Source organism: Notamacropus eugenii, chromosome 5, assembly GCF_028372415.1.
Source record: "Notamacropus eugenii isolate mMacEug1 chromosome 5, mMacEug1.pri_v2, whole genome shotgun sequence".
Taxonomy (NCBI): domain Eukaryota; kingdom Metazoa; phylum Chordata; class Mammalia; order Diprotodontia; family Macropodidae; genus Notamacropus; species Notamacropus eugenii.
Genome location: NC_092876.1, coordinates 34949356 through 34972332, shown reverse-complemented (window position 1 = coordinate 34972332; position 22977 = coordinate 34949356). Strand labels below are relative to the sequence as shown.

The following is a 22977-nucleotide window of genomic DNA, read 5'->3' as shown; positions in this document are numbered from 1 at the left end:
GGGAGATGCTGGATGCTGTGTCTGGAGACTCCTGAGCTGGGGGATAGGACAGTTTCAAAGTTACAAGTCCCTTCCCCCACCCCCTTGGAGTACTGGGAAGCTTAGGCAGAGGGAGAGAAGAGGCCGAGCCAGGCCAGACTGGCTAGGATCAGAGGGTGAAGCTTAATCCTCCTTAAGGGAGTAGTGGGGAGGAGTGGGCACCCTGGGGAAATAAGAAGCTGGACTAGCATGTCCCTGCTTGTCATGGTGACTGCCACAACACCCTTCCTGTTATTGTTCCTAAAGGAGTCTGGTCTGTCTGTGGGTTAAGTCCTGACCCAAGGCAGCAGGAGAGCTGGTTGTCAGGATCACCCTGGGGGACTCCCTCCTGTTGTCAGGTAAACAACAAGGCACTAGGGTGGGGTGGGGTGGAGTGGGGGAGGGAGGGAAAGTGTAAGATCTCCAGCCCCAAGTGACTCTCCTCACCTCCCTGCTATTACCTACAGTGTGCTCTGGTCCTGGCCCTCAGCTCCCTAGCTCTGACTTTTCACAGGCATCTTCGCAACTCCAGGGAATCTCAGCCCTGCCCAGGAACCTTGGGGCCAGGAGGAAGGACCGTCCGTAGACAACCTGGAACAACGTTGGGACTGCCCATGGAGAGGGAAAGTCAACCAGGGATGAGAAGCTCCCAGCTGTGGGCTCTTCAGCCTTGCAGGGTGACAGCAACCAGCCCAAGGGGGGAGGGGGAGCGGTTAGTGTGGAAAGTGTTGAGACAACAGAACCCCCACCCACCCCCCAGTTTGGAGAGTTAGGTCCCTGTGGGCCTTGGGCTCCATTTCTATTCTCTCAAAGTTTTTCCTTTGGTAAGGGTGGTTGACTGCATCTGGTCTCTTCTTTGTCTAGTTCCACTGATGAGATGACTAGACTAGAGTCAGGGTTAGGGATCAGAGTGAGAACAGGGCCAGAGCTCCATGTTGGGCTGAGACAAAACCAAGTCTTTAGTCAAGATTAGGGTTTAGTTTGGGACTGAAGTTGAGGCACAGTCCGGGGTGGGTTTAGGGAGTCAGTCTGGGAGTGGGTTGGGGTCAGTTTCTGACTGGAGACAAAGGTACCAGGTTGGAACCTTCATTCTTTGTCCCCATATCTTAAATGCCTAACACAGTGTCCAGCACACAGTGGGCCCTTAATAAATACTTGTTGATTGATACATAGGTGGGTTTGGGGGTCAGGTGGTGACCTCTGACTATAGAATTCTTTATGCTACCCCTCGTTGAAACCTCAGCTGTTGTGTGTCCTCATTCTAGGAGCAGAGAGAATTGGAGGCTGAGCTGGGCAGGCACTGGATGGATCTGGAGATGGGGGATGAAAGGGCTCAGGAGGAAGAGTGGCCTCTGAGCCTCCTTCCTGCCCCAAAGGACTGGGGCCAAGGTCAAGTGATCGGGGCCATATGGAGAGGCCAGTTGGGCCTGATGAAGCAGTTGCTGAGGCAGGGGGCCTGTATCAATGAGAGGTGAGCAGCCCCATCAGAGTCCTACGCCCAGCACCCCAGCATGGAGGCTTTGGGCTCAGGCTTCCCTTTGGGCTTGACTTTCTGTGAAGCAGAAATGAATGTAGCACACCTATCCACATGATGCACACTCAACACACAACACCACACCAAGATGTATCATATCCCATATAGGGTCACATGGCAGCTCTAGGCAGCCAGAGGAGCAGAAGAAATCTCCCTACATATCAAGTCCTGATCTGTTTGCCACTTATCAGCTCTGTGACTTGGGACAAGTCCCAACCTCTCTGTTCTCTCATCTACAAAATGTGGACAGTATTAATATCCCTCCTATGTACTATTCAAGGCTGTTACCAAGAGTCATCCAGCAATTACCCAATATTTCTTAATCACCTACTATCAAGTGAGATAAATGCAGGTGAGATATTCTAGAAATGTGAGCTATTAACCCCCTCTCTACTATATCATACACATATGAATGTTCATACTCTGAATCAAAAACCCCACAAATGGCCCACATTGAACAATTGTATTTGTTTTGGGCTAATATTAGTTTGTTCTCCAGGGGAAAATATCTCCTTTCCCTCAGGGCTCTGGGGATAGAGAGGTTAAAAATTAACCAGGCAAAACTTCCCAGTGGACAATCTTTGAGTCTGTCTTGAGAGGTAGCACTGGGACTAGATCTCCAGGTAGCCTCTGAAGTTCATATCCAGTGTACCTGATTCAGTCATGAAGTGATGACAAACATCTCAGAATCTACATCTCTCCCATAATGAGCACAGTATCTGCACACAGTCAGCACTTAATAAATGCTTAAAAATGAAGGCTCTTTCCCTTTCATCATGGCTGCCCATCTGCCTACATATAATGGTGCATCCATCAGGAAGGGGCTTGTGACTCAGCCCCTGCCTTCAACATGCATGTTGCTTCCTAGGCTTTGGCCTCAGAGATACCCCCCCTTTCCCCAGACCCATCTCCCATGACTCCTCAAGGTGCTTGAGCCCAACTGGATCAATTTACATTCTCTGAACACATTTTGTTGTAGAGTGGAGCCCTATACCAACAAAAGGTACAAATGGTTTCTGAGACCTCTTCCAGTTCTGAGTCTAGGAAGGATGGAAGGAAGAAAGGAAGAAGGAAGGAAGGAAAAAAGAAAGGAAAGAAAGAAGGAAGGAAGGAAGGAAAGGAAAGGAAGGAGGAAATAAAGAAAGAAGGAAGGGAGGGAGGGAAAGTGAATAAAGGGTGAGCAAGGTTGGGGGTTAGGAGGGGATCAGAGGAGAATGAGGGGACAATGGGTCTGCTTCTGCAGATGTCAGAGATGGCAAATCATTTTCCAAAATTCCCACACACCCTAGATTCACTACCTCTGCCCACATATATGCTGGAAGACGGGAAGGGATGAAGGAGAAAGAGTAAGAAGCAGGGCCTGAGACTTCAGATGCTTTCCTGTGGCTCAGGTTTAGGGGAGGGGCCCAGAGGATCTAGGGGATAATTCACTACCTTAGTTATAATTCTTCCTCCAGGGATCCAGCAGGCCGGACCCTGCTCCATCATGCAGTGGTGAGTGGCCATATCCCTCTGATCCGGTTCCTGGTGCAGCATGGGGCTGCAGTAGATGCAGCAGACGAGGAACTGGTCACTCCTCTGCACTGGGCTGTGTGGCAGGGGCAGAGCCAGGTAGCTGAGCTGCTTTTGCAGCGAGGGGCTCCAGCTTCAGCCAGGAGTCGGCGGGGCCTCACACCACTGCACTGGGCAGCCGCCGTGGGACACTCGCTGTTGGTCCAGCGACTGCTCGCCCATGGTCTGGACGCTGCCAGTGAAGATATTCACGGGTGGACAGCATTGCACTGGGCAGCTGCAGGGAACCAGCTTCCTGTGGTAGAACTTCTGAGCTGTCAGAGCATCTCGCTGGACATCAGCTGTTCAGGAGGCCCCTGCCCTGTGCATGTGGCAGCAGGGACTGGGAGAAGGGAGACGTTGCAGTTCCTTCTGATCCAGGGAGCAGATGTCAATGCCCAAGACAGCACAGGGGCAACAGCCCTCACCATTGCCTCAGACCTGGGGGACCAGGAGGTGGGGCTTCTCCTGACATGCTCTTTTCTTTGATGAGGGGAAGGAACAAACATCTTGGGCCCAATTCTTCCAACCAAAAGAGCCCCTTAGGGGCTTTTTATGTAGTCACGAGCTAATGGTAGTAGTGAACTACTGGACCAATAATAAGGAGGCAGTGGTATTGCTAGAAATCAGGTGGTGAGGTGGATAGAGGAGATACTGACTCTCTTCTCCCCCTTCCATCTCATTTGGCTTTCTGGAGTCATAGTCTAGAGAAAGGTATTTGAATGGCAGAGCAAAAACAAAGGATTCTGCCTTGAGTCAGAAGACCTAGCACTGAACCCTGGCTCTAATGCTACCCATGTGACTTCAGATAAATCATCTTCCTTCTCTAAACATTCCCAGAAATTAAGGGTTTGGAATAGGTCATCTCTAAGGGCCTTTCTAGCTAGGAATGCTATGATCTTATGCCAAGGAGAGGTTCATGAGATGGGGAGTAGATGGGGAGAGGTCCCTGAGCCAGTGGAGACAAGGGGAGCAGAAGAAATGAGTTAGGCACATTGAGGGTCTTGAAAGCGCAGCTGGAGTTCATGGACATTGCACCTAGGAAGATGTGTCCATTTAATTATTTGCTAAAAAGTTTACCCAGCTTGGGGATAACAGGGTGTGGGGTAATGAAGGATTAAGAGACTTCTCCAAGGGTCATGGATGCTGTATATGCAGATGACCTTGTGGACTGGGTTATCTGTCCTAGGATAGGGGTGGGGGAGGAGGAATAGGGTCTCTGCCCTAAGGTCCAGGGGGAATCAGAAAATCTGAAATACTTATTAAGTACCTACTGTGTACCAGGCACTTGATGTTCCCAGATTCAAAGACAAAAATGAATAGGTCCCTGTCCGCCAAAGAGATCAAATTCTGCTGGGGGGAACAATATGTTCTCATATAAGTAGCTACAAGGAAATCTTGGGCAGGAAGTTACTAGCTATTGAGGGCACCAGTTAAACCATCATGTAGGAGTGGACATGTGAACTGAGGCTTAAAAGAAGTGAAGGTGATTTCAGAGAGTCTTCCAGGCCTGGGGAAGGTGGGGTGGGTCAGTCAGAGTAGGATGTCTGTAAACAGGACACCTCCTCACACAGTACCATTTTAAGGTCCTAAGGATTTAGTTAGAATGATTTCCTTGTCACCTCCCAAGGTAAAAGGAGCAGAGTCTTTTTCTCCTCACTATCCTTCATACCTCTGTGTGCTTAGACCTGTGCTATTCATATCTGGGGAGGGACAGGAGGGTGTTCCAGGTTGTCCTTCGTTGCTGAAGAAGACCATGCCATCAGAGAAATAATGACACAACTTGCACTTGACTTTGTTTTGAGTGAGGAAGGGCTGTGTAGGTCACCAGCCTCACTTCTCCAGAGCCATCTGGGTCCAGTGACCTGATATTCATCAGGATGACTGGAGATGGCCTAGGATACAATGGGAGACCTTGGCCTCTTTAGGCCAAGGCCTATTTGGTACTCACTTAGGTGAGGTAACACCTATTCAGTGAATACGCCTGTTTAAGAAGTAGTGAGGGGATGGCCCCTTTAAGGAGGCAAAGAAAAATAAGTAAATGTAATATGATGGAGAGAGAGCACCAATGTTGTAGTCAGGAAACCAGATCCTCAAGACTTCAACCTGACAATGTAACTTCAGGTAAATCTTTCAATAAACATTAATTAAGGATTTCCTGCAATAGGCAGTGAAGCAGATACAAAGTTGACATCTCCTGCCACGGTTGTGGGGTGGAGAGGGAGGAAATTAAATATATCTATATTTATGTATCTATCTATATATATGAAACAAATATCTCATTATGTATTATGTATATTACCTAATAATTATGTGAAAATCATTACTGACAAGGCGACTAAGGAAGGCTTCCAAGAAAGTTCTTGAGGTGAAGTTGAAAGGATAGACAGGAATTTAGCAGCAAAGGTCAGAAGAAAAGGAGAAGGGATGGCCTACCAGGCAGAGGGAACTGTACAAACATAGACATGGAGGCAGGAGAGTATAGGACTTGTTGGCAACCAGAGTCCAGTTGGCAGGCAAACAGTGTGTATAAGAAAGGAGTAGAAGATAAGCCTGGAAAGGCAAGGGGCCATCAGAGGGTCCGTTTCTTCTCTCAGTTTCCTCATCTCCATAATAGTGGTAACACTTGTCCAACCTACCTTCTAGGACAGTTGTCTGAGGACTTTCCCCTAGTGAATGGAAGCTTCTTTAGGGCAGGGATTGTCTTGTCTTTGTACCACCTTTCCTCAAATGTACCACAGGGCCATACAAGGAATGGGTGCTTGTGAAGTTGAATTAATTTTGTAAACATTAACGTATTAGAGGAACATAAACCATCACCACCAACCTTCCTGTCACCATCATTATCTTCTCTGTGAGCCAGTCCCCACCCTGGGAGAGGTCCCAGTTTGGTAAGTTGGGAGTCAGGTAAAACAGCTGAGATAATACCAGGCAGGATGTGACTAAAGGCTGAGTAATTGGTTTCAGGTGTCCAAAGGCAGAAGGGAGCTGTGTGGGCTGGAGGAATCCAGAAAGGAATGCAGGATTTAGAGCCAGCAGGCACCTTAGAGACTGAGGCTCAGAGACTTATCCAGGGTCATACAAATGGTCAAAGGTGAGTCACGATTTACACCCTGGTCTCCTGCCTCCTCCTTTCTCTAGTTTAGGCCTGGAAAGAATAGGACTCTACAAAGTTCTCATTTTTGCAGGGGTTGCTTTAAGGAGCAGGTTGATCTGAGAAGATATTGGGGCTCTCACAGACCAGGCCAGTGGGTCTTGAGAAAGATGAAGCTGCTGGGTGATGGTCTCCCTGGAATTTAACAAGCTGAAATGGAGTTCAGAAAGAATAGCCCTTATCCTTCTATGCTTTCCAACCAAGCCAAGCAGTCTCCTTCCTGTTCCCAGGTAGTAAAACTGCTCTTGGACCATGGTGCTGATGGGGACCTTCCAGACCAACATGGCCGCTCTCCCCTTCACCGGGCAGCTGCTGCTGGCCACCTTCCTGTGGTCCAACTACTGGTGGAGAGAGGAGCTCTGGTGGACACCCAAGACGGACTACATCTCACGCCCCTGCACCATGCAGCCTTGGGAGGGAACACTACAGTTGCTAGCTACCTCCTGGACCAGGGAGCAGAGGTCAATGCTGCTGGTTGGCTCCACAAGACCCCTTTGCACTTGGCCGTTGAGAAGGGTCATTGCTCTATGGCAGAACTTTTACTAAGGTGGGGTGCTAGCCCCAGCCTGCAGACACAGTGGCTGGAGACTGCAGAAGACCTTGCTGCTCCAGGCAGTCCTCTCAAGACTCTCTGTTCCCTTCAGAAAGACCAAGAGGAGAGATGCAAGGCTGGGCAGGGCTCAGGACCCCTCATGTAGATCTCCAAACCAGAGCTTTGAGTGGTACTATGCTACTGGCTGGCTTAGGACCTTAGGATCACAGGACTTCTGGGAGGGCCCTTGGACATTACTGATCCAACTGTCTCTCTTATTTTCTTTTTTTTACAGAGGAGGAAACTGAGACCCACAAGAGTACAGGAATTTGTTCAAGATCACATGGATGGTGAATAGCGTTGGCATCTAAGCCTGGGTACTCATCTGTAAAATTGGAATAACACTTCCTTCACCTAACAGCATTACTATGAGGAGAGTAAACCGTATGGTGATATACAAAATGTGAGCTATGTTGTTTTTACTGGCACCCCAAAGAAATGAGTGTTTTCAAGGTTGGGTGACCCTCTGGAACAAGCGAAGGTGGGGATTTGGAAATATTTGAAAGTAAGATGGACAGGCCCATCCTACTTGCCATGTTTACCTTTTCCTGAGAGAAATGGAGCAGCAGTGAACCAAGGCCCTGGACATTTGGCCTCATGGTCTGTCCAGCTCTGAGATAAATCTTTTGAGATTTACCTAATAGCAAGGATAGCCAGCATTTGTATAACTCTTTAAAGCTTGCAAAACACTATATGTGTCATCTCATTTGATCCTCACAACCCCGTGAAGTAGGTGCCATGATTATCACCATTTTATGGCTGAGGAAACTGAGGCAGACAGAAGTAAAATGACTTGTCCAAGGTCACATAGCTGCTAAGGCCAGTCAAAGTCATGATTCCAAAGTTGTTCAGTCATATCTCACTCTTTGTGACCCCATTTGGACTTTCCTTGGCAAAGCCACTGGAGTGGTTTGCTATTTCCTTTTCCAGCTCATTTTACAGATGAGGAAACCGAGGTAAACAGGGTCAAGTGACTTGTCCGGGGTCACACAGCTGAGGCAGGATTTGAACTCAGGTTTCCTGACTCCAGGACAAGCACTCTACCCACTGCCCTCTGGAAAAGTTTGTGACAAAGTAAATAAATGCTTTTTGATTGACTAATTGATCCTCTGCTTTGCCTCTTGGACTTCCCATTTCTATATGTAATCCCTGATCTTGATCCTAGAAATTCTGTTTTTTTTTTCTTAAAATGGGTAAACTTATGGAAGAGGGATTTTTCTTTAATTTTTTAAAATTAAGATAGATAGATATCTCTAACAGCCTGTATCAGTAACTTTCTTTATATTTCTTCCTTGCTGATCTCTGTGATTCCTTTAGCCAAGCAGAGTATTGCCAGATGTAATAAAGTTTGCATATTAACTACAGTTTTAATGGCTGACATCCAGGGAGGAATGTGATAGTACAAGAGATATAGAAGTGTTTATAAGGCAGAAAGCACACCCAGGTCTCTTCCAAAGCACTAATCAACTCTCACTTCACTCTACCCTCCTGTTTCACACAATCTCCTCCGTTCAGAATTGCCATTTACTCCTTCACACCTAATCTGTGTGGAATAACAGTTCAGAATGTCTCCCTCTATACAACTTCAGGGATTTGCTTTTAATGACTTAAAGAAACCCAGTTAAAAATCATGAGCTCTTTTCAAACAGCCCCTGGTATGATAAATGTCTTCATCTTCCAGGTCCCCCAGGAAGCAGTAAGCTTCTAGCACACCATGACATTTATCAGACTATGTAAATAGATCTCTGCTGTGAATCTTTACTGTTCCATCATCTTGCTCATTGGGAAGGAAAGGGAGAACAGACATTTATATTAAGTGCCTACTGTGCGCCAGGCATGGCACTATGCATATTACAAATATAACATGGGATGATGGGATCACAGATGGAGAGCTGGAAGAGCTCAAAAGAAAGAGGTCAGAGTCCAACCCTTTCGTTTTTATAGATGAGGAAATTAAGGCCAGGAGAGATGGTGACTTGCCCAGGATCAAACAAATTTTAAGTGTCTGATTTGAACCCAGGGCTTCCTGACCCGAGCCCAGTGCTCTAAACACTACTACATGCAGGCTTGAAGATGATGACTTTGCTTGGAATTATAAACCATTTCTAGTAGGGGATTTAAAGGTTTGGGGTTTTTCTTGCATCATGTATCCCCAAGGCTGTCTGGTGAAGCCCATGGGTCTCTTCTCAGAATCATGTTTTTAAATGCATACAATAAAATATGTAGGATTATGAAGGAACACAATTATATAATTTTTTTAATATTAAAAAGACAAGTAACAAGTAAAGGTTACTTGGATTTCTTTGCAAATATCCCTTAGTTAGGATTTCCACAGCAGTCAGGTTCTGGAGGACTCCTCTTGTTCATTTTTCCCTGAGTGGAAATGAAATCCCCAAAATATTGTCTCTTCCTCCACAGCCTTGAAAGAAAATTCCCTGGGAGGGGCAGGCTCAGCTGCAGCAGCTGCCACCTTCTGCTTCAGCCATCACTGCTTCTTTCACAGAGTAAAGACTAAAGAGAGCGCTTTGTAAATGGTAAAATATGGTCCATGGGCCTGGTGATTGTGAAGCATTTCACCCGTCCTGTCCTAGGACTCTGGGCTTAGGACTGGGGTGAATTCACCACATCAAGTCCTTGATCAAACCCACTAAGCTAAGTCCCACGTCCGCCATCCTCGAGTTATTGGGTCTTGTTGGACTTGCCCCTCTCCCTGCCCCCAACCCAGCTTTCTACCCCTAGTTCTGAAAAATGATAGAACAAGGAACACTACCAAAACACTCCTCTCTTAGAATGTAAGCTCCTTGAGGGTAGGGACTGTCCTGATTACTTGTATTTGTATCTCCAGAAATCAATCAATCAATTAATCAACATTTATTAAGTACCTACTAGTTCCAGGGAAGCAGCTGGCATTTAATTGGCCCTTCCCAGTTAATTAACTGCCCATTAATTGTTGGCCCCATGCCCAATCTCCAATTCTCTGCTATCTCTAACCCAGTCCAGTGCTTGTTGTCTGTACCTGGCCCCACCCTAGACCATCATTTAGACCCTTCCACTTCACCCAGGTTCCTGGTGTTCACCTGGGGCACCAACAAGCCCTTTGGGGGTCTTTGTTACCTCCCAGTCACCCTAGACTACTTGGCCACTCCTAGATCCTTCCCACAGTCTTTCTGCATATAGGGTCCATCTTGCCCCCCATTAAATCTCTCAGATTCAATCTGTCCTACTTGTCAATACAAACATCACAAATGCTCAGATTCCTTAAGAGTCTGGTCAATATGATGGATTTTTAGGATCACACCCATCTGACCTGTGTTCTTACAAACCATGTCTTTGGCTGAAAGAAGGCTTGGATAAATTCATTGGAGACCCACATGTCGCTGTTTCAGGGTCTCAGCACCCCTAAACCTCAACAAACTCAATGCAATAACGATTTATTAAGTGAATGCCACAAGTAAACAAGTAGCAAGATAATTTGGAGAGGAAGGAAACAATGAATCAACTAAAAGTAGCATTTCTTAAGAACCTGTTTTGTTCCAGGCACTGGCAAAGAATGGAACTCAAAGAATGAAGGATCTCGAATTCTAGTACATTGAGTACATTCTAGTAAAGTGCCAACTAAGAGAGGGCTGAGGAAAGGCTTTGTTTAGGGAGGTGGTGTGTGAGCCAAGCCTCCAAGGAAGGCAGGGATTCAGAGGCAGGCTGTCCAAAGAGACAGAAAGAATGGGGCATGAATCAGAAGTATGTAAAGGGAATAATTGGAAGGGTGTCCGGGATGGGAGGGTGGGGGCTTCCAATGCCAGCTGAAGGGCTCGTATTGTATCCTTTATGGCCTCAGGGAGGCACTCTGAGAACCCTGGTTCAAATTCCAGTATTGTTGCCAATGCTATGACCATGGGTAAGTCTCTCTTAATGTGTCAAAGGCAAAAGGTCTAAGGTCCATCCATCTTGAAAGTTAAGATTGTCTTTACACAGACAGACTTGTGCCTTAGCAAGATCATTTTGGCAGCTGTGTGACTAATGAATGAAAGAGACCAGGAGCAAGGAGTCCTGTTAGAAAGCTACTGCCATAGTCTAGGTGAGAAGCAAAGGGGACCTGAGCTTGGGGAGTATGTATGAACAGAGAGAGATGGGAATGGAAGAAAGAGATGTGAAGGTAGCACTGATAAGACTTGGCAACTGATAGGATGTGATTGATGTGATGGGGGGAGGGAAAGGAAAGACTTAAAGATGATTTCAAGGTTGTAAGACAGAGTAACCGGAAGAATGGGGTGGACCTAAATAGTGAAGTTTGGATGAGGAGTGGTTTAAAAAACAAGAGAATTAATTCTATTTTAGACAAGCTGAGTTTCAAGTGCTCAGGGAACATCTCACAGGCAGGACCCACAGAATCAGAAGTCTCCAAGAAATGATACTTGAGCCCATAAGTGCTAATGAAATCAAGGATAGAGGAAACAGGAAGAGAAGAGGCCCTAGAACAGAACTTTGGGACACACACACACACACACACACACACACACAGTTAGGAGATGGACCCAAAATCCAGCAAAGGATACTGAGGAAACAGTAAGACAGGCAGGATTGTCACTATAGAGCTTCATGGGACCTCACAGGCCATCAATCTCAACTTTCTAATTTTACAGATGAGGAAACTGAGGCCTAGGGAGATGAAATATCCCACAGATATTGAGTATCAGAGGTTTGGTTTATTGTTTGTTCTTAAAGAGGACCAGTGATATCAGGAGGGTGATGGATGACTTGCAAGTGAACTGGATTTAAGTGAAGCAGGGCTGTGCACAGTCATCATCAGCCTCATCCTCTCCTCTAGTCATCTGGGTTCCTGGGTAAGACATAGGACAGAACAACTGGAGATGGCCAGGATGCAGTGGGAGACCTTGGCCTTTTTAAGTTAAGGTCTTTCCCAGGTCTGTCTGAAACAACACTCACTCAGTGATTAAAGGCTAGGTAAGAATTGAAGTAAAAGATGCCTTAGTTTGTCTTCACAAATGAATCAGTCTAGGAGGGGAAGACCCTAGGAGTTTCTGGCCAGAACAGACACAATTGCTGTTTACACTCAATCTGAGCCATCAAAACCCAAACAATGAGCAAGTGAGGCTTGGGCTGGGACCTATTATTTGGTCAATCAGTGAGAGCCAGAGTGATTTGGGTTTGACAGCATAGCATAGTGAAGTAGCTCTATTTGAATCCCAATGGGCTTTCTCAAAGCCTGCTTTTCCAGAGCTATATTTCAAGAAATCAAAAATGAAAACCACATGAGACAAAAGAGTAAATTGTCCCAGTTTTTTGAAAAAACAAAAACACAACCCAATAAGTAGAGAAGAAAAACATATAGCTCCTAAACTTCAAGATATTTTGTGAAGTATAAGTGATCACAATGTATATTCCTTTGGACAGAGCACCCACATATGACTCCTCATGTGGACAGAGGAAGAGGAGAAGGAATAGGAGGAGCGGAAGGTAAGAGAGGTGAGATTTGTACTGAGAACCCCCAACTCCAGAGACCGTGCTCCTCTGCAACTCCCTTCACCCCCATCACCAGGGAGGAGATCAGGAGAAAACGGTATCACAAACAACAAAGCAAGACAGTATCCGGGAGAAAGGGGTGTTCAATAGTGTCATTAGCTACAGAGAAATCAAGGAAGAGCTGAGCCGAGAAAAGACAGTCAGATTTAGCAGTTCAGAGTCATGTTAGATTGAGTAGGACCAGAATTACTGTCTCCTGTAGAAATGTGACCTATTATAACTATACAACTACTTAAAGCACGCTTCTAATGTCTCTGAGTTCTCCAAGGCAGAAGCCCTAGGTTGGATTTTTGTGTCTGTCCTTCCTTTTTGAAGAAGACTGTGCCATCAGAGAAATAATGACACGACTGGCACTTGACTTTGTTTTGAGGGAGGGAGGGCTGTGCAGGTCACCAGCCTCACTTTCTCTTCCTCCCTAGATTGGATAGACTTCCACTAAAGGCCCAGCAACATGCCAGCAATACAACCGAGGACCTATTTAGTTGAGTTTAAAGATGCTCATCTTTATGATGAATGAGGAGGGGAGGAGAATGGGGGCTGATGGGGGTGAATTTTCTCAGGTTTTTTTTCTGCCACAATTGTAAAGCCCTTCTACCTTCATGAAGTTGACGCATGCATTGTCAGAGGTAGCTCAGTGTTTGGGAGGTTCCGAAGAAAAGTTTGGGAGAGAAGAGGTATTAGACTGATTACCAAACTGAAGGTCTACAGAGCCATTGTGCTGACCTCATTGTTATATGCCTGTGAAACATGGACAGTCTACCAGCGCCATGCTGGGAAACTGAATCGCTTCCATTTGAACTGTCTTAGGAAGATTCTGAGGATCACCTGGCAGGATAAGGTACCAAACACTGAAGTCCTTGCTCAAGCTGAACTGCCAAGTATTCAAACTATGCTTCAGAGAGTGCAACTCCAATGTCTTGGCTATGTTGTTCAAATGTAAAATGTACACTTGCCAAAAAGACTATTTTATGGAGAACTCTCATGGGGCAGATGATCATATGGTGGCCAGAAGAAGCGATACAAGGACACTCTCAAGGTCTCTCTCAAGAACTTTGGATTTGACTGTGCAACATGGGAGACACTGGTACAGGACTGCTCAGCATGGTGTGCCCACATTAGAAAGGGTACTGTGCTCTTTGAGCAAAGCAGAATTGAGACAGTACAAAATAGATGCAGGATGTGCAAATTTGGGATATCCACCCACAAAAATTCCACCCCAAAAAATCTGTGCCCATCCTGTAGTAGAGCATTCCAAGCTCGTGTTGGTCTGATCAGCCACAGTTGGACACACTGAAATTCCACTTTATGATGGTGATGTCATTTTGGTCTTCTTCCACAACGAAAGACAACAACCAACCAATAAAAGCCATCGGACCCTCCCTCAAATGGACTTCCTCCTCCGAGCCTTTTCAGGTAATACGGTTTATCATGGTTGGTTGTCCTATGTACCTTCTAAAACCAGGAAATCTTAAAAGCTAAAGCTAAAATGTGGACTGTGCTTTAGAGACTGACAAATTATCAACTCTTTTGATTCTTACAACCACCCTGGGAGGCAATATTATTGTCATTATTTTACAAATGAAGAAACTGAGGCAGCCAGCGGGGAAGTGAAGGCCTGAGTCTTTTTTTGTGTCCTGGGGGCCCTCTTCAGCCTGGCTTCTCAGAATCCCATTTAGAGGCTGGTGAGAATCTACATCCACTAAACTCCCCTGACCTCTGTCCCCAGTGCCCAGGCCTCTTACTCTAGGGGCAATAGGGAGTCCTGGAGCTTCCTAGGCAGGGGGTGACCAGTCTGGGCCAGACTGTGGCTCTCCTTGGGAGGGTGGGCTGGAGAGGCCAAGGGCTTCGGGAAGAAAATGAGGGTCAGGGGATGGAGGTCTAGGCGGCCTCCCCGTCCTGGACAAGGACATGGTGGCTGGTTCACATTAACACAGCGCCACGGGGTAGCGTTCTCATTTTACAGATGTGGCCGCCCAGGTCCCGGGATCGTTTCCCCTGAGGACGCTTAGAGATCCTCCAACTGAGGCTTTACACGTATAGGGAAACAAACTGCAGCCCCGGAGGTCCTTCCCCAGTTCGGAGGGGGAGGGGAGAAAAAGGGTGGGAGGAGGAGCCGAGGCTGCAGACTCTGCCCTGCGCCCCCGGAAGAACTTGCGGCAGGAGGCGGAGCCGCCCCCGGAAGTGCTCCAGGCAGCGCCGCTGCCCGGTTTCACGCCGCCCAGAATAGCCAGGGAGCTATGGTGCTGCTTACGGCGCCGCTGAGGGTGCGTGCCCGCCTCACCGACCGCTACTGGCGGGTCCAGGACGTGCTGCAGTACGCTCGGGTGAGCGCCCCGGGCCCCGGGCCCCTTCTCTGCCTCGCCTCCCCGGCCTCTAGCCCCTTAGGCCTCTCCTCCTTTTTCTCTCCCTAGCTCCTCCTCCTCCTGAGATCCCGTCCCTTCTCCGTGGCTCCTCCCCTCCTGAGATCCCGCCCCTTTCTCTATGGCCCCTCCCCCTTCTGAGATCCCGCCCCTTCTCAGCGGCTCCTCCCTCTCCTGAGATCCCGCCCCTTCTCCGTGGCTCCTCCCCCTCTTGAGATCCCTCCCCTTTCTCCATGGCTCCTCCCTCTACTGAGACCCCTCCCCTCCTCCTTAGCTCCCCTTCCCCATGGCCCCTTCCCCCTCTCACCCCTGAGCTCTTCCCCTCTATCCCCGGAGGCAAGTCTTGGGGTTGAGTCCTGTCAGACTCTCTGTGACCCCATTTGAGGTTTTCTTGGCCGAGATCCTTGAGTGGTTTGCCTCTTCCTTCTCCAGCTCATTTTACAGATAGGGAAACTGAGGCAAACAGGATGAAGTGACTTGCCCAGGGTCACACAGCTAGGAAGTGTCTGAGGTCAAATTTGAACTCAGGTCTTCCTGACTCTAGGCCTAGTACTGTATGTTAGCAGCTCCTGGACATATCCTGGAAAAAAAACCAAACCCCCCAAAAATCTATTTGCCTCAGTTTCCCCAGCTATAAAAGGGGCATCATCAGAGCACTGTATCTTAGCGTTTTTGTGATTAAATGAGGTAATATTTGTAAAAAAAAAAAAAATGCACTTAGTATAGTACCTGGCACAGAGTAGGTGCTTAATACATGCTTACACCCATTTATTAGAGATTCTTTACCTTTTATGTGCCATGGACTCAGCTGGCAGTCTGATGAAGTCTTTGGAGATGGATAATGATGGTTTTAAGTTGTAAATTAAAATGATTACAAAGGAAACCAATTCTATTTAAATACAGTTATATGTATTTTTTAAAGATTCAGATACTCCAGGTTAAGAACTCCTGTACCTAGCTGTGACCTTGGACAAGTCACTTCACCTGTTTGCCTCAGTTTCCCTATCTGTAAAATGGGGTAATAGTCCCTCCCTGCTAGGGTTATCGGGAGGTCCTAATGAGAAAATAATTCTAGAGTACTTACTTAGCACATTGCTTGGCACATAGTAAGGGTACTATACATGTTAGCTATTATTATTCATTTTGGAGCATTGAGCAAAGCTTGAAGATACAAAGAAAAACAAATAGCCCCTACGCTTTCCATTCCATTTCAATGGGGTGGACTTCACCTAACTAAACACAAAATATCAACTGCAAGCTAGGTTCCCCCCCTCCCCCTGGACTCCTGTGACCAAGCCAATTGGATGAGTCTGGAATTGGGGAGGGGGAAAGGAGAGCCTCTGGGTGAAGGTTTGGAGGAGGAGTGTTTGTGAAGTGCTCTCTGTGCCTTGTACCAGGCTAAGCTCTGGGAGGGACAAAGAAAAGGAAGAAGGACTTGGTCCATGCCTTCAAGGCTCTTACCTTCTAATATTATGGGAGCCTAAGAGATCCACATCTGAGAGGTGAGCCGTGTGCAGGAGCCATGGGATCCAAACAGGAAACATAGGGAGGGCCTGGCTGGCGAAGTCTGAAAGTCAAACTGAGCATTTTCTATTTGTGCTGGAGATAAGAGGACCCTCTGGAGCTGGGAAGGGAAGAAGCTTGTAGTAAGCACCTTCTGTGCCTCAGGCCCTGTGCTGATAAGCTCTTCTGATCCTCACAGTAATCTGGGGATTTTTAATCCCCATTTTTACAGTTAGTAAAACTGAGGCACACCGGTACAATGACTTGCCCAGGGTCACACAGCTTGAAAGTGTTTGAAAGGCAGGATTTAAACTCAGGTTTTCCTTACTCCAGCGCCACCTCCCTGCAGTGAGTGACATAGTCCTATCCTTTTAGGAAAATGACTTTGGCAGCTCTCTCAGGAGGATGGACCAGAGTGGGTCAAGACTGAGGTAGCGAAACCCCTTAGCAGATTATGAGAAGAGGTCTGGATGGAGGGGGAAGGGGAGAGAAGGGGACCCAGACAAGATGGGCTCAGAGGGTAGAAATGGCAGGATCTGGCCCCTTCTTCAGTCCTTCCGTTACCTTCCTTTTCTGCTCTCTTCTCCCTAAGTGCCTCCTCTGGGCCCCTTTCCCATCCCCCTTCCCCTGTTCTGCCCTCCTTGAGGCTCTTTGATTCTGCCCCTCTCTCCCCACCTCCTGGGTCTTCTCTGTCAACCTTTCCCTCCCCCTTGATCTCTTCAGTTCCCTACCATCTGCTTGGCTTTCTTGGCTTGTCCACTACCACTCCCCTTCTCTGTCATGTGCCCTCCTCTTCCAGCCCTAGCTTGGTTCTCCCGTTCTCTAATTGGTCTCTTTTCCTTCTTGCTAGCCTCTTTCATCTTTGTAATTCTGCTCCCTTCCTCATATCACCCAGCTCAGACACATAATTCTCCTCCCCATCTCCTGCTCCTGCTGAGAGCCCCTCCTTCCACAGGGCTTTGGGGTGGGGTATGTTCTGGAGTCCCTTTGAACTCTCTCAAAGACCACCTGTGGTAAAGGCTTCCCCCCATCCCAGAAGATGGTCCAGAATAATGAAATCTATCTACCCTTCTCTCTCTGTCTCTGTCTCTCCCTCTCCCCCTCTCTCCGTCTCTCTCCCTCCACTCCCCCAGTTGACAGACCAGGCCTGAATGCTCTGCCCATTGTCAGACTGCCCAAATCTTTATTGATTTGTTTATTTTTGTGATGTGGGTGGGTAGAGTTTGCTGGCAGGGGGTGGAGAAAAGGAAAGGATATATCCAGAAATGACTATTATGTGAAAACAAAAAGTATCATTAATAACTTCTTTTAAATCAGTGTCAGTAGATAGCTACGGACAGGCTCCCGACTGAGTCTGAGTGTGTAAGAACAATGTGACTAGACCTTCCCAGTCTCCTGGGCTTGTGTACTCACCCCCACCCCCTGCAGTTGTTGCATCATCACTGTCCTCATCATTGTCTGAGCCACCTACAAGCAGAGAGGGCAGCATCAGCCCAGCCTGACTGCAGGGCCTTTGGGGGCTCCCTTCCCGTCGTTGCTCAGCAGCCCTGAAGGCTGTTGCCTCTTGAAGGTGGGCATCGCTGGTTTTTGTCAGCCATGACTGACGTGTCCTCTTTCTAACTTAGCATTTTCGGGGAAGGAAGAATCGGTGTTACAGGTTGGCTGTCAGGGCTGTGAACAGAGCCTTTGTGAAATGCACCAGTTCCAGGAGACTGAAGAAGAGGACCATGAGAACTGTGAGTAGATCTGGGCTCCGGGCAGGGCCCACCCCCTCCTTTATTCTCTGGACCTGACCTAGTGACGAACCTCCTCCGTGGTCCAGGACTTGTCTGAGATCCCACAGTTACCTCTCTTCTGTCCCAGGGGGGACTCAGCTCAGGTCCTCAGGATTCCTAGGCCCTGATGTCTTGATGCCTCTCAGTGCTGATGAGGACTGTGGTGAGATGGGAGGGTTGTCTTTGTTTTTGTTCAGACTATTTAAATATCCCCCACCCCATTTGCTTGAGACAGACCTTGGGACTCAGGAGTATGGGATACGATATGATAAGGCTGGTCAGGAGATCATTTCAACCCTATGGAAAGGACAGCTGAACAAGAGGGGATGGGCCAGCCAGGCTCCGAGACCTTTGGTGCTCTTGTGGAGCCTGTCCTCATCTCCTCAGTGTTCACGGAGGCAGTGAAGTTGGTCGAGGAGGAGATGGGAGCCAAAGCCGCCCATCGGCCAGGACCAAAGTGATCAGTTTTTTCTGTTCAGTCTGGAATGAATTCACTTCTGTGTGTTCTGATTTCAGCTTTGGATTAATCGGATTACAGCAGCTTCCCAGGAACATGGCTTGAAGTATCCGTCACTTATTAGCAATTTGGTCAAGGTATGTTGCAGTGCTTGCTGTGATCAGGTAGAAGTGTTATCCGACAGCGTGCCAGTGTCTCCAGGGCACTGTTCACAGTAATCTCACATTAGCAACTCCCATGTCACAATTGTAATCCTTTTCCTGTTCCTGAATGTTGGAATTCATTTGACTGGTGGGGTTCGATGGACAGAGACATCTTTGTTTCTTTCTCCAAAATCCCCAAGGGAGCATCTCAGAAATGGAAACTGTGGTACATGGTGTGGTGGGGTGGGCCTTGCCTAGTCAGCTATTAAGAAAAAGGGTCAGGTTGTCATTTTTCTTGGCTTAAAAAATGGTAGTTTCAGGAGGAAATGGTTTAATTGGGGAGGGGGTAGGAATTCAGTAAGATGTGTACATTGAAAGAGCTAAGGTTGCCCCCTCCCAAACTTGTGCTTTCAAGAATGAGGCCGATGCTCAGCTCAGCCAGCCTCCCCCAAAAGGACCTCCTGGGTTCTTGGAGGTGCTTTCTGAAAGGCATATTTTAGGTAGGTCCAGGTGAGATCAGACTTGACGATTTTCCTTAACAGGAAGCTGAGGCCTCTGTCTCACAGCTGTTAGACTGGGGGAATCACCACATATGGGTTTTGTTCCTTGCCTTTTCTTCAGTTGGGGTGCTGGGCACCTTGTATCCCTTCTCTGCCTCATTGTCTGTGTAAACACTCGACCTGTGTCCCCCTAGCAGCTTCTACCCCAGAGCATTGTTTGAGTGCTCGTGTTTTCCCAGAGCTCTCTTGGTTGGACTCTCTCCTTCACTGCCCCACACATGGTGCCTCGTGTCAGTCACGTCCATCCACATGGGGCTGGGTGCCCTTGTGGGAGACAGTCAGCTGGTCAGGGGAAGGACTCAGTGTTCAGTTCAGAGCTTCAGGCTGCCAAAGGGGCAGTCATGCATAAATGGGACACAGTTCTGTTGAACAAGGCCAAGCATTCATGAGGTGCCTCTGGACTGGGTGCATGACATACATTGAGGTCATCTGGTGGGGCAGCTTAAGGACTGGACTAGGTGACAGGAAGACCCAAGGTTCAGATCCTGCTTCAGATCCTTGAGTAGCTCTATGCCTATAGGCGAGCCAGCCAGCTGCCCCCTCAGTTTCCTCTTCTGTAAAGTAAGGTTAATACTACCCTTTGTAATGACTCCCAGGATGGTTATGAGGGTCAAATGAGGTCATGTGTGTACAGTGCTCTATAGACCTTAAAACTGTGTATACATGCTTGCTACTGTCAATAATAATCATTATGATCAAGCACGCCACAGACTTCAGAGAGCTATCCAAATGTCAGTCATTAATCCTCATTACATTGCCTGCAACCAGATGAGATAGGAAGATGAGATGCAGTGCTGGCTGGGCCTTCCTGAGGCTCCCAGGCCAGCTGCGCATTCTGGCTAGAGACGTCCCTGGGACAAGACTGGAGTGTCTTCCTTTCCTTGCACTGTCTCTGGGAGGGATCTCCCAACTCAGACCTGGAACTCCCAATGAAAATCCAGTGAAGAGGTGCTTCCATCTTACATGTGGACCCTTCCTGAATGGGTGTGAGTCACCTACAGTCGAAACGTGTGAGCTTGTGTAGGCCTCCACCTGCATGTGCCCCAGCTCAGACAGGACAAGGACAGGGCAGATGTGCTCATCCCTCTGGGCCCTGCTTGGAATATTGTTCCTTTTGTAGGCTAAAGGAAGGGCATTGATCAACAGACTAGATCCAGCAGAGGATGGTGGGGTGGTGAGGGAGCTGGAAACCGTGGACTGTAGAGATTGGAGGATTGGCTTACTTGAAGCAACTTAGAACGTTTGGGGTCTGGAGGGAAAAGAAGTTTTAATCAGAGGAGGGTAAATTTTGGTTTGTTCTGCTTGGCCCCAGAAGCTAGAATACCATGGGTATGGGTAGTCAATCTACTAACTATGGGTAGTCAATCAACATTTATTAAGCATCTACTATGTTCCACTGAGGTGGAAAAACTCCAAAGAGCAACTTTGGGTGTGGTGTATGGAAGCATAGTTAGGATTGGGAGTGGGAGGGGCCTCCCTGTGAGGTGGCAGTGCGTGTTACCTTTACTCATGGCCTTCTGTCGAGGGCTGCACACTGTCCAGCTCGGAGAGGCTCAGCTAGTGTGGGGTCACTGCTTGATGTCACTTCTTTTCTTGCCAGTGTCAGGTGGAGCTCAACAGGAAAGTCCTTGCTGACCTAGCTATTTATGAACCCAAGACTTTTAAGTCTTTGGCTGCTTTGGCCAAGAGGAGGAGAGAAGAAGGCCTGGCAGCTGCTCTGGGGGACAAGAAGGAGCCGGCAGGGATCTTTTCCCGAGTGGTGCATTATCAGTGAGGGCCATGGAGCTGCTGCTGCCACTGCCACCACCACCACCACCACCACCACCACCACCACCACCACCACTACCACCATGGCACTTTGCCTAGTGAAAGACTGGGGTAACTCTCAGCTACACCAATAACAAAGATGAGCAGTGTGAGAGCTTTCCCAAGCTATTCATGTTCTTTGCTAATCATGTCTTTTCACATTTCAGGAGCATGACAGAGAGGAGAGGTAGCTGGGCTTTTACCAGGTGGGAGGGTGGGGGAGCCCTATTCATTCAGCATGTGTTCTTTCAGACAAGGGGCAGACTTTAAACTGGATTCTGGGAGAGATTATAAAATAAAGCTTTTATAACAAAGAATTGATCATCATTGTGGATTGTTTCCATGGCATTCCAGTCTTTTATTTGGTATTGAGGCCCCTCACTTGGGGCATGTCCAAATGTGAGCATTGGCAAATATCAGTGATCAGCAGGAAAGCAGAGGTCAGAAGGCTGTTTTCTAGACCTTGCTGTGCCTCAGCGTATCACCTGGAGCGAGCCCCACATTCCTCATCTATACAATGAGGCCTTAGACAGGGGGGATGTCTAAAGGTCCTTCCAGCTGTCTACACTTCTGTGGCATTAAAGAGCCAGGCAAGAAGCGTAAGCAAGTGCTTAAGATCAGCCAGGCAGGCATTGTGCTGACCACTGGAGACACAAAGAAAGGCCAAAAAAAAGGTGGCGACAGCATGTAAAAACCAGGCACCGAAAAGAGAGAGACAGATGGAAGTAATGGAAAGGAAGGTCCTGGGGGCGGAGCAGGAGACACCTCCCTACAAGTTGGAATTTGAGCTCCGGGGTCATTTTGATCAATCCACTCATTTTACAAATGGGGAAACCAAGGCCCACAGACAGAAGTGATTTGCCCAATATCGTATATTGGGTGAATAGCCAGAATTTGAATCCCTAGTCCTCTGATTGCAAATTCAGTGCCATTTCTCCACACTGATGCCCTCAGAACGTCACCAAGGAGCTTGTCCACAGACAGTCAGTTGGAAAGGGACCTCAGCACATTGATTGGGATGTATCAGGGTCAAATAGAAGAACACACATAAGCTTGGGTTTTGAGGAGAACTTGATCTGGGCTGTTGGGAGAGGTCTGAGCCCAAAATAAAGGGAACTCTGGGGTTAGGAGTGCACCTTACACAATCTGTTGTTTTTTGAGGGGGTGTTTTCTGTGCTATTTGTCCTAGAACAACATGCTATAGTCTGGCAGACTTCATGCATCTTTGTGGTCTTGGGTTCTTGAGCATATGTCGGTTGGAACCCTCACTCTTTCTGATCCTCCCTAACCTGAAAGGTCCCACAGGCTGAGGGTTGGGCTTTCATGTATGTGTCTCTTAGCTGACACACCACATCAGCCTGGCTAGTTTCAAGAGGATTAAAACCGGGTTGGCTGGGGCACCTCCTGAAGATCTGGCCTGTTACTGGCAGTACATTCTGGGGGTGCTTAAAAAGCACAAATCATGAAGTTGTCTCCCAAGGCCCATCTTAGAGGAATCCAAATTGCAAGCACCTGTAAGGGCACCTGCCTATGACAGTATTATAAAAATGAAAAATGAAAAAGAGCTGAAATAAATTCAGGAATGCAATTATTCAATTCACATATATTTGGTGCTTACTCTATGACATTCACTGTATGCACACAAGAAATAGCACAGAACTCCGTCGTCAGAGTATTTCCCTTTTTGAGTCACTGCAGTATTTGATAGACTATTTTTTTCCCTTAAATTCTAAATAAGTTGGAGTTTACAGATGTATTATTGTATTCTCTAGAATCATTTCCTCTCAAGTGGAATGGACTCCAAGAGATCTCTGGACTCAGCAGAACTCTGGGTTCGAATCCTGACCCTTACTCTATGATCAGGGAAAAGTCACAACCTCTGGGTTTCAGTTTCCTTATCTGTAAACTGAGGAAGATGATGAATTATCACTTGTTAGCCATGTCAGGGATATTGTGAGGCTTGGAGGAGACAGAAAGCATCTC

The 22977-nt window shown here is 47.6% G+C and overlaps 2 protein-coding genes across 4 annotated transcripts; both read left to right on the top strand.

Annotated features, from left to right (window-relative positions):
* ANKRD65 (ankyrin repeat domain 65) lies at positions 1-7950 on the top strand. 3 transcript variants are annotated; one of them, XM_072608507.1, is made up of 5 exons: positions 1-377; positions 533-695; positions 1284-1489; positions 3010-3559; positions 6488-7950. In XM_072608507.1, exons 2-5 carry the CDS (start codon positions 633-635, stop codon positions 6953-6955), a joined length of 1287 nt encoding a protein of 428 aa, XP_072464608.1. In that variant the 5' UTR covers positions 1-377; positions 533-632; the 3' UTR covers positions 6956-7950. The 3 variants fall into 3 exon arrangements, with proteins under 3 accessions (XP_072464608.1, XP_072464610.1, XP_072464609.1); XM_072608509.1 differs by lacking the exon at positions 1-377 and having other exon boundaries at positions 416-695; positions 6488-6718; positions 7085-7950; XM_072608508.1 differs by lacking the exon at positions 1-377 and having other exon boundaries at positions 416-695; positions 6488-6979; positions 7085-7950.
* A 6565-nt stretch (positions 7951-14515) lies between these two features.
* MRPL20 (mitochondrial ribosomal protein L20) lies at positions 14516-21311 on the top strand. The gene is made up of 4 exons (XM_072608510.1): positions 14516-14714; positions 17879-17989; positions 18545-18622; positions 20789-21311. The coding sequence occupies exons 1-4, from the start codon at positions 14628-14630 to the stop codon at positions 20960-20962; spliced, it is 450 nt and encodes a 149-aa protein (XP_072464611.1). The 5' UTR covers positions 14516-14627; the 3' UTR covers positions 20963-21311.
* The last annotated feature ends 1666 nt before the right edge of the window (positions 21312-22977 follow it).

Coding starts and splice junctions, on each gene's coding strand:
- ANKRD65 (XM_072608507.1), top strand. CDS start 633: ATGGAGAGGGAAAGTCAACCAGGGATGAGAAGCTCCCAGCTGTGGGCT. Junction 696..1,283: donor GGGCTCTTCAGCCTTGCAGG/GTGACAGCAACC, acceptor TCCTCATTCTAG/GAGCAGAGAGAATTGGAGGC. Junction 1,490..3,009: donor GGGGCCTGTATCAATGAGAG/GTGAGCAGCCCC, acceptor TTCTTCCTCCAG/GGATCCAGCAGGCCGGACCC.
- MRPL20 (XM_072608510.1), top strand. CDS start 14,628: ATGGTGCTGCTTACGGCGCCGCTGAGGGTGCGTGCCCGCCTCACCGAC. Junction 14,715..17,878: donor ACGTGCTGCAGTACGCTCGG/GTGAGCGCCCCG, acceptor TTTCTAACTTAG/CATTTTCGGGGAAGGAAGAA. Junction 18,623..20,788: donor TTATTAGCAATTTGGTCAAG/GTATGTTGCAGT, acceptor TTTTCTTGCCAG/TGTCAGGTGGAGCTCAACAG.